Source organism: Microtus ochrogaster, chromosome 18 (genome assembly GCF_000317375.1).
Source record: "Microtus ochrogaster isolate Prairie Vole_2 chromosome 18, MicOch1.0, whole genome shotgun sequence".
NCBI lineage: Eukaryota > Metazoa > Chordata > Mammalia > Rodentia > Cricetidae > Microtus > Microtus ochrogaster.
The window spans coordinates 26,679,654-26,690,541 of NC_022020.1; the positions used below are offsets into that span (position 1 = coordinate 26,679,654).

Sequence of the window (10,888 nt, forward strand, 5' to 3'; positions counted from 1 at the left end):
TCTCCCTTGCTATCTATTCCAGGGAGTTTCACTTGAATAAGACCTTCAGAATCCTGTATGCTTGGGCTAGGGTCCCACATCTGCAGTCTACTCTTTTGGTGGTTTTGGGGTGGGGGACACAGAAGGAGAACATAAATCATTACTATGATCTATATTACTAGATCATTAGTAGCACATTAGCTTGATGGTTCCCAGGGGAAGAACAACGTTTCTGTGTTCTGTTTAAATGTCAGGAACAACGCTATGTAAGGCTCCCCTTGCTTAATTGAGATATGATTCACCTTCACTAAAAAGTAACCCTCTAAAAATATACAATTGGTGGTATCTAATACATCCACCAAGTTGTGCAATGGTCACTGCTAATTCTACATTGCTAATTCTACCCCTTAGCAGCTACCTATCAGACCCTCGGGCTAACACTGACCTACTGACTACCACTTTGCTTTCTATGGACTTTTCATATAAGTGGGAAAATATAGAATGTGGCCTTTTATATCTGACTTCCTTCACTTGGTTTAATGTTTTCCAGGTTCATCCATATTAGAGCATGTGTCAACATATTTTTAATTGCTGAGTAATATTCCACTGTTGGGATATACCATATTCTGTTTATTCATTGATGGAGTTTTGATTTTCACTTTTTGGTTCTTATATATGTTGCTGCTATGAACATTTGTGATCAAGTGTTTAAGCAAACATTTTTTTTAGTTCCCTTACATAGTATACCTAGGAGTAGAATTGCCGAGTGTTATTATAATCCTGTATTTAACTTTCCTGAGGACCAGCCAAACTTTCCCAAAGTGGCTGTATTATCTTTCATTCCAATCATCAGTGTGTGAAAGTTCCTGTTGTTTATCTATAACCCCATCAATTCTTTTTATTTCTTTGGTCTCACTATGTTTGACAGTGTTTCCTCATGTAGCCAAACTGGCCTAGAACACTCAGTCCCCTTTGTTAGCCCAGTACTGGGATTAGAGATGGATACTGCCACACTCAGGCTCACAGGAGTTATAGATATTTTAGGTGATACATCTTTATTAGGTGTATAATTTGAAAATATCTTTTCACTTCCTCACTAGCGTTCATTAAAGCACAAATGTTTATAATTTTCATAATTTATTTGTTTATTTGTTTCTCTCTATATATAAACTATTGTGTTCTTTGAGTTCTGGAGGGTTTCCTCCCCGCTATATTTTCTTTGTAGAGTTTTATAGCTTTGCCTCTCACATTTAAATCTTCGGTTTATTTTAGTTAATGTTTGCATTATGCTGTGTGAGGTAGGAGGCATGTAATTTTAAATCTCAATAATCATGTGGCTTTTAGTAACTTATCGAACCTTAGTCTCAATTTCCTTTGCGAAATGAGACAAACAGAACCCAAACCATAAGGTTTAGTTAAGAGAGAAAAAATGTACATATAATTTGAAGCCTGTAACTGCTCAACAGACGAATATCATATGCACAGTGAGTTAATGCATTCTTAGATAGGAAGAAGGTTGCAGCCATTCACCTAAAGAAGCAGGTCTGGGATTGATTGTTAAGGGACCTCTGTCCCTAGGTAGACCGTTCCTTCTGGCTCACGTCTAGGGATCGGTTAAAAAACAAAACAAAACAAAAAAACTCGAATTCGCGGGTCAGAACCTGGATTTGTCCCAAATTCGGAATATTTGAAGCTTGCGGGTACGGTCGGTGGTGGCGCCTGCAGCGCTGTCCATGGCCTGTGGAGGGCGCCCAGGAGCCAGCGGCGCTCACGGCGGCTGCGCAGAGCCGTCCCCACGCCGGCATCCGCCCCTCTCAGCTGACAGCTCTGGAGACGGAAGAGGCGGTGCTCAGGTGGAGCCGGGTGTCTGCAGGCCTGGCTGCGAGCGTGTCTCCGGGCCCTGGGCGAGGGCGTAGCGCGGAACTTTCGGGCCGGGCTCGGTGGGGCGGCCGGAAGGTACGGCTGGGACGCGCTGTGAGTGCGCGAGGCAGAGCCAGGTGGCCGAGCCGGGCCTGCTCTGTGGATACCGGGCTCCCCTGCCCGGGACCGGGCGGCCGGCTCCGTGGGCGCCAAGGGGACAGGGCGGGGCGGACGGGCCCGGCACGCCCCAGGGCCGGCTCCTCTGCGGCGTTGCCAGCACTGGGCCTGTGGCCCTGCCTGATCCTGCCCCCGGGTTGTTGGGGGAGTCACACAGACACGTCTGCACGACGATTGGCAGGCGGCGGAGACAGAGCCGAGCTGATGCCAGGGCCGGAGCGTGCTGGGAGTGGCCGGGAAGATGAGTAGGATTTTCCCAAGCTAGGGAAACCTGGCAGAGGAGGGGCTCCACGCCTTGCTGGAGCGGCTTCCGGTTTGCAACAGTAGTGTTATTAAACTTTTATCTGTTTGGTGCTGCCAGGGTTTATTCCTGTTACCGGCTTACAGATGAAGATAGGCATCTTAATGCCCAGAGATGGTCCAGAAAAGAGTTCAAGCCGTCACCTGTCTAATTTTGATTAATGAAGAAAGTAATAGGACTTGCTTCACGTGATTGTGGAGCCTAGCGTCAGTTAGTGCATCGAAAGGGCTTAGCACAATGCCTGTTCTTAGCACTGGTAAGAACTCACTAATTGTTACTGTTCTTACCAGTGTTACTGTGACAACGGACCCAGCCTCCTGCTTCAAGCGGAATGTGACAAAGTGGTCACTGAATCCTATGCCCCTGGTCCTCCATTCCAAGACATAGCATTTTAACTCTAGGTCTTTTCTCAGTGCCCAGGGCACTGCTAGATGCTGAGAACAGTAGGGAGATGGAAATGACTTTGGCCTGCTCCTTGATGAGCTAATGCAGGCTAGTAAAAGAGGAAGTGCAAGGTCCGATTTTAAAGAAGACCGTGTCTGTTGGGAAACCGCTCTGTAGAGTTGGACTTGAGAGGTTGCCCTCAAAGGCTGAGTGGGTGGGATGAGCAGGAAGTGAAAGCAGACAACCCGAATTAAGGACCACCTGACTCTAGCCTTCTGGTTGAGCTGGGCTCAGGTGGGGTAGGTCGGAAAGGACTGTCAGAGGAGGTGTTTGGAGTAAAGATTATCAGTCCCGACTGCAGACTGGAATCATCTGTGCTTCCTGGAGAACTAGAAGTGTGTTCCCTTTGGCAGCACACCAGCCGCGATGGAAATGCTGCAGAGATTAGCATGGCCTCGGTGACAGAAGGACATGCAAATTCATGAAGGGTTCTGCTTGGTGCATGTGAGAGCGACTGTGGGATAGGCTGTGAAACTGGGAAGGAGACTGAGGGGAAACAGGGTTTCAGGCAGGGAGGGCAGATAACAGCACCTGACGTGGATGCTGAAAGGGGCAGGGTCTGCTAAAGGTGCATGGGCACCAAGGGGATGAGGAAGAGTGGGGAGGAATTTCAAAAGCACATTATGTCTGACAGTGTTGTAATGAGACCTCTTTGAAGTCTGATTTCTAAAACGTTGTGTATGGGGGGTGGGTGGGGGAGCTCACAACTGTAGAGTCCTGACTTAGTTGTTTCTGAATATGGTTTGGGTATTGGAATTTTAAGAGGCAGTTTCACCAGGAGATTCTGATGTGCAGACAAGATGAAGAATGCTAACCTAAAACGGTGAAGTCAGTAAATACATCTCTCACATCTGAAAACTCTTTGTTTACAAAGAAACAAAAGACTTAATCCCATCCTCACCGTGCGCTGCTTCCTGGTCAGATTGGTGGACTTGGTAAGGTGATGTGCTGGGACCTAGGATCGTACATAGCCGGTGCTCTGTAATCGTAAACACGATCCTAACTCATTCAGGAATCACTTCTGAGGATATGGTTTGAAAGTTAGTTTATGTAACATCTTTGCATACAATCTCAAGACGCTCCTTGTGCTCCAGAACCTATCTATGGCCTATCTATCTTCTCTAAAAAGGAACTCGAGTTTAGAGGTCATTCTCCCACTGAGCTATAGCCCCCGTCCTGGAAGTCTGGCTCTAAATACTTGGAGAAAAATCTCACAAGTCCATGTGCATATGCATGCCCTTATTTTGTTTTGAAATGCTATCCCACCCACAGAGTTAACTGTGTCACCTGCAAGGCTAATTTATGAGCAGGTGAGAGTGAAAGCCAGCGGGATAGGAAATGAAGGAACAGAAGAAGTAGAAGAGGAAAAGAGAAGGCAAGAAACAAATTTAAGATGACGTTTGTTGGGCGTGGTGTCCGTCATCTTATATAACCACCTCAGTTGCAAGGCTGGGCGCAGTTTGATAAGGGGTGTGTCATTGGGAAACACAGCTGCCCTTTGACCACATAACGCAGTCTGTCCTCAGAGAGTATGAACCCCTGTGGATCACGGTTGACGTGCTGGAGTGTTTGACTTAAGTGATGCTAGTGCAGATGGGGAATTTGAATCTGGATCGTGTCCTCACACTTCTTTCCTGGTTCTGTTTTGCAGATGGCAGAGTTTCCGTAGCCTGTCTTGAGTCCGTGCCTTACCCACCTTCAGTCTCAGCTCCACTGGCTAGAAAAGTAAATGGGATTTGCACAAATTCCAAGCCGAACTGAAATCCCGGCTGCAGTGTTAATATCCTTTTCTTCTGGTTGTTACTAACAGGTACTAAGTGACCTAAAATGGAACATGTCGCTCTTTCAGGCTTAGCTTAAGCAGAGCATGACAACTGCTGAGGAAAAGCAATAGTTTTTGAAAATGGAATTGTTCCAGATAGGGGACATTTAGAAAAAAAAAATGAAAAGAAAATGAAGCCTTTTAAATGGATGTTCAGGTTTTGTAGCATCATAGATTTTGTAGCATCGTCTTTTAGAATGTGCAAAACATGCTCTCCCTTTAGCTTTGAGACCAGCCCCCATTTCAGAAGGTGCAGCGTGAAAAGGCAGCTTGTTGCTTTCCTGGGTTAGTCCTTAGAAGCACCACAGCCACCTGAGTGAAGAAGACAGCGCAGAGTGCTAGGTGTCGGGCAGGAAAGAGAGGTGATCCTTTGCAGTTGTCTGGAGGAGCTTTTATATACCATGAAACAGTTATGTGCATTTCCAGCTGATTCGAGCGATTGTCTTCAATCCTCAGGAAATTCAATGTCGTCAGAAGACCTGGAAGCCCAGGAGGATGAACTACTGGCCCTGGCAAGTATCTATGATGCCGATGAGTTTAGAAAAGCAGAGTCCGTCCAAGGCGGCGAAACCAGGATCCATCTGGATCTGCCACAGAATTTCAAGATATTTGTGAGCGGTTAGTTAATATCTTACACAGATTTTTCTAAATAAAAATTATTCTTGATTTCTTACTGTATTTTAGTTGTCACTTGTGTATATAGCCGTAAGGGGTAATTGATAAGTATTAGTGGCACAGATATAATGCATGTTTGTTTTAAAAGAAGTGTGTGGGGGAATGTAAAACAGTTTTTGATTTGATCCTGCCTTTTTGACCACTGAATTGAGATACCCTGCATATCTCATGCAGCCTAGTATAATCAGTAGTTGGATCAGCACAGTCGTTGATAATTAGAGGTAATCAAAGAAAACAGATAATAGCGTGCAGCTGTGAAGATTCTTGGCACATCGTAGAGTGCCTGCCACATGGCTGATGCTGTGTGGCTTTTAGAATCAGTGCAACTGCCATGGACAGATATGGAGCACGCTGTTACTCTGCCACCTCTTGTTGGAGAAAAACAAAACTGTTTTTGATAATCTGCAGAGAACTTGATGCACATTTTCTCACAATGTTTCTCCTAGAACCTGTGATCTCTTAGATGACCCTGTGACTGTGGTGTGCTGTGTTATGCCCTCAGTCCTGAGACTATTTTGTTGGCACAAACTTCCCCAACCGAATCATGACTAGTGGCATATGCTGGTCTTAGTAAGTCATGGCTGTTTCATAGAAATAAATGTCTTTTTCTCTAGATTGTGTCTTTTAATTGTTTACTATAGACCAACAATAGAACAAAATATTGTGTGCTACATTGTCGTTAGTGTTAAGAATTGTACTAGGAAGTGTTTACAAGAATGAGTTGTGTGACTTCATACAGTACATGGCACCTAAGTAGATTTTTCAAGGGCTTGTAAGGTGTCGTATTGTTTGGTTTTTGAAGGCAGGACTAGGAAATTAACATTAAGGCATAGACGGTGCTCTGGGGGAGGGTTTTTATCCCCTCTGCTAAAGCATTAGGGCTGAGCACTGCTCAGTGGTTTCGGACACTCCAGTGTTGATCTTTTCTGATTTTTGTTTTTGGTTCAGGCAATTCAAATGAGTGTCTCCAGAATAGTGGCTTTGAATACACCATTTGCTTTCTGCCACCACTTGTGCTGAACTTTGAACTGCCACCAGATTATCCATCCTCCTCCCCACCTTCATTCACACTTAGTGGCAAATGGCTGTCACCAACTCAGGTAGACCCAAAACTTAATTTCTCCTATCCATTTTTAGAAACTTTCAAAATCATCTTTAATTGAAAACTAAAAATTGGTGATCTTTGATTCAGTGCATAAAGAACAAACAAATGGCTTTGGTTTTGTAAATATTCCCCCTAGTGTTCTCGAATTCTAATGCTAATGAACTGAAAATGCTTGATGTTTTTAGAAAGAATGGCAGGGCCGGGATATCGCTCAGTGGTAGAGTTCTTTCCTCACACGGAAGGCCATGGGTTCTAGCCTCAGTGCTCGAAGAAGAAAGAAAGAAATGGCAGTAAACAAACTTAATTAATCCTTGTGAATTGAAACAGCAATGATTTTTAATCAAGTGTATTCTTTTCCTAGAGACAAGGTCGTCCTCATTTTCCTTAGATGCTGACATTATTTTCTCAGTTTCTTATTCATTCCTTAAATGAAAGATTTAATTGTAATTACAACAAATAATTGAGCTAAATAGCTATAATAAGCAAATTTCCTGAATAAATGTTATAAATGCTTCTCCATAAAAATCTGTGTATTAATAATGGATAATTGTCACTCAGTATCTCTTAGCTGTAAATGCACACAAGTATAAATGTGTTTAGTTCTTGTAGATACTTTCTCAGGCTGGAGACCTAATATTGAAAGCCTTCTTCTCTGTGTGCTGTTTATCCTTTTCTGATGACCTCAACTCCTGTTATTAACAGGCAATAGTTGTATGGATTTATGATGGGGCACATTGTTATATTTTAGTATGATATTGTGTATAGCATGTATTGATCAAACCAGGTAATTAGCATGTCTTCTCTGTATCATTTATGTCTGGAGCCTTCAAGCACCTCTCTTCAACGTCAGTATTTGATTAAGACATAAATATGACTTGAAGCGAGTACAGTGTTCTGAGATGTGATGGATCAATAGCTACTTTTCCAGAAGCTATGAGGATTGATAAACTGATATTAAGACAGAAGCTGTCAGTTGTTGACCTCAAGGAAATAGCTCATTAGTCTTTTCTTTTAGTCATACAGTTTTGATATGTTTATTTTTGGAGATAGAGTTTTGCTACATAGCTCAGACTGGGCTAAATCTCATGAATCTTCCTCCCTCAGCCGTCTGAGAACTGGTATTATGTGTGTGTAACAGCCCACTTGGTTTTATCATATACTTTTTGTTCCCCCATCTAATCTTTTGCATAAAGGTACCTTTACAAGAATTAAGATTACAGCTTAAAAGGGAAGTTAAATTTTAAGGGAAAGACATTATAACTGTACGGGAAGCAGTAGGTGTGAGGAGTGCATTACCTGTTGAGGCTGCCATGAGTGACGTTTAGATCACTGATGGATGGCTAGTTCTTTAGGTAGATAGACCCTGATATAGTTCCATAGAGTTATTGATACTCTGCATACCTTCATGTGCTTCCGCCAAACATGCACAAAAAGGGATAGATTAATTGGATGCATGATGTACTTTCAGATTCTAGTTTCTACTTAATGCTAGTTTTGGGAGCATTGTAGGGAAGGGTTTGTCACTTTTTGAATTTAGATAACATTATAGTAGAATTCTTTTTCAAATAAATCTCACAGAGAATTAATGATTTAATTGGTTGTATTTCTTAGTTCAATCTTTGTGTCTATATCCTGAGTCATGACATTAAGAATTTCACCTACTAATCATGAAATTGACACACGGGTCTGTCATTCACTGAATTGGGATGGGTAGTAGAATCAGAAAGTGTTTCTGATTATGTAGGACTTTTCTGTAGTCCCAGTATACATATCTCTGTTTCTGATTATGTAGGACTTTTCTGTAGTCCCCAGTATACATATCTCTGTTTCTGATTATGTAGGACTTTTCTGTAGTCCCAGTATACATATCTCTGTTTCTAGTTATGTAGGACTTTTCTGTAGTCCCAGTATACATATCTCTGTTCCCTCTGTTCCCTACTTCACATTTATATGTATGCCTTTTCTGAAACAGGACTGGAGAAGGAAGGAAGGAAGAGAATGCGTCTTTATCAGACTCCATTTACACAGCATGCAGAACTTTCCTTTTAAATAGTTACCTGCTTTGGGGCTGGAGAGATGACTCAGTGGTTAAGAACACTGTTACTCTTGCAGAGGACCCAGTTAAATTCCCGGCACCCACGTGGCAACTCACAACCATATGCAACTCCAGGTTCAGGGAATCTGATGCCTTCTGACCTAGTGGGCACCAGGACATACATCCATGCAGGCAAAGCACTCATACACATAAAACAAAACCCCCAAAAGTAAACGTTCGTTGCATTTTACGTGTTTTAGCAGATTCCTCAAAAAGTGTGTTTCACATTATAAGCGCCAAGCAAATCTGTAAAAGTTTTAGTTGTCAGTATTTAGGTAAGTGCTTCCGCAGAACTGTCAGAAGCACCACACAGAGCAAGGAACAGAAAATGGTATTTTTTCATTGGGATTTAATTTACAAAATTTGCTTGCCATCTGGAAGGCTTGTTTTTAGGTGTTTACCTGAAAAAAGAAAAAGCTTATAATTCCTGAGCTCCAGTTAGAAATATTTATATTTCTAATGGGAAATCATCTTATATTCCACTTTCTAATGAAATAGACCACTTTTAAATGGAAAGGTCAAAATAGTTTAACTTACCTGGCTTAGTTTAGAAGTGAGATCTTTCTTTGTGGCAGCCACATGTGTGGAGGGCCTGTAATGAATGTAATGACTGCAGTGTCAGTCTGTTTCCCTCTATCATCCAGATTTCTTAGTAAAAAGAATGCTGTGAGCCTGTCGGCTGGGGATCTGCTGAGTGCTGGGGCCCTAGATCCAATCCCCTGCCTGAAAGGAAAAAAGCTTATTGCAAATGTGGGAAAAAAGAACTCAGGATTAATTATACAAATGACTCTTTCAGCTCTCTTGGCTCTTTGATGGGACTGGAAGAGTTAATTTTCAGACTTTGAGTGTCATTTTCATTCTCACAGTTCTAGAGAATTTTGAGACAGGGTCTCCCATAGTTTAGGCTGTTTTTAGCTCATTATATAGCGGAGGATGGCCTTGAACTCTGATCCCTCTGCTCTGCCTCCCAAGTGCTGGGCTCATAGGTGTGCACTAACATACTTAGTTCACTAAAGTTTATTTCAACTCAGTAGATAATACAACCTGTATATGTTTAGGGGGTTGTATGATATTTTGATACATGTGTACATGTGTATGTTTTTTAAGATTGGACAACCAATGTTTTTACTGTTTTCATAGGTGTGTTTGTCTTTGCAAGCATTTTATTATTTATTTATAATAAAATCACTCAAAATCCCTTTAGGCTTTTTTCCCCCTTCTAGCTTTTTGAAGTGTACAGTGGCTTTGGTTGGTGTTTTTAGTCAGGGACTTGTGTAGTCTGGGTTGTCCTCAAACACTGTGTAGCTGGAGCTGGCCTTAACCTTACAATTGCCGTGTTTCTACCTCTCAGGTGTTAGGATTTCAAGCCTGTGCTATCATGTTATTACCAATGACTCCCTACTAGGTGCACATGGGACTTCTTGTAACTGTGACTTGGTAAACACTGGTCAGTTTCACTCCATCCCTGCTATGTGTACATGGGACTTCTTGGTCCTATAACTGTGATTTAGTAAACACTGGTCAGTTTTCCTCCATCCCTGCTATGTGCACATGGGACTTCTTGTTCCCATAACTGTGACATACTAAGCACTGGTCAGTTCTCCATCTCTACTATGTGTGCATGGGACTTCTTGGTCCTGTAATTGTGACTTAGTATGTGCTGGTCAGTTTTCCTCCATCTCTACTATGTGCAGGTGGGACTTCTTGTTCCCGAAACTGACTTTGTAAGCATTGGTCAGTTTTACTCCATCTGTAAAATGAACTGTTTTTGTGTTTACTTTTGGTTTTGTTATTTGTATAAGTGTTTTGCCTACATGTATGTCTGTGTATCACATGTATGCAGTGCCCATAGAGGACAGAAGAGAGCATTGGGGTTCCCCAGAACTGGAATTACAGATGGTTGTGAGCTACCATGTGGGTTTTGGGAATTGAACCTGGGTCTTCTAGAAGGCAGCTATTCTCACCATTGTATCACCAGCACAAACCTGGGTCCTCTGGAAGAGCAGCCAGTGCTCTAACTGCTGAGTTATCTCTCCAGCTCCCCACCCCTTTAAAAAAAAAAAAGAGAGAGAACAATGACAGGATTTCATGTAACTCCAGCTGCCCTCAGTCTCTGCTTAAAGGTGTGTCCCACCTTGCCTAGCTGAGGTTAACTCTTTTGTTTGTTTGTTTTATTTATTTTTAATTTTTTTTTTCAAGACAGGATTTCTCTGTGAAGCTTTGGCTGTCCTGAAATGCTCTATGTAGACCAGGCTGGCCTCACACTCAGAGATCCACCTGCCTCTGCCTCCCAAGTGCATCAAAGGCATGCATCCAGCCAATTTTTTTATATTCTATATCCTAACAAAACCACTCAGTGCTTGTGTTTCTGAGCCTAGCTCTTTAACACAGTGATTCCCAAGTTCATCCATGTTGCCGGGCGGTGGTGGC

The 10,888-nt window shown here is 42.6% G+C and overlaps 1 protein-coding gene across 6 annotated transcripts in view; it reads left to right on the forward strand.

Annotated features, from left to right (window-relative positions):
* The first annotated feature begins 1,810 nt into the window (after window positions 1–1,810).
* Window positions 1,811–10,888, forward strand: part of Rnf14 (ring finger protein 14) — a 23,386-nt gene continuing 14,308 nt past the window's right edge. Inside the window, exons 1-5 of one of the 6 annotated variants that reach the window (XM_026783482.1) lie at window positions 1,811–1,935; window positions 4,413–4,571; window positions 4,807–4,945; window positions 5,040–5,201; window positions 6,207–6,358. In XM_026783482.1, the coding sequence (XP_026639283.1) occupies window positions 5,048–5,201; window positions 6,207–6,358 (306 nt within the window). In that variant the 5' untranslated portion in view covers window positions 1,811–1,935; window positions 4,413–4,571; window positions 4,807–4,945; window positions 5,040–5,047. The other 5 variants (XM_013349586.2, XM_026783481.1, XM_005356019.3 and 2 more) reach the window with 5 other exon arrangements.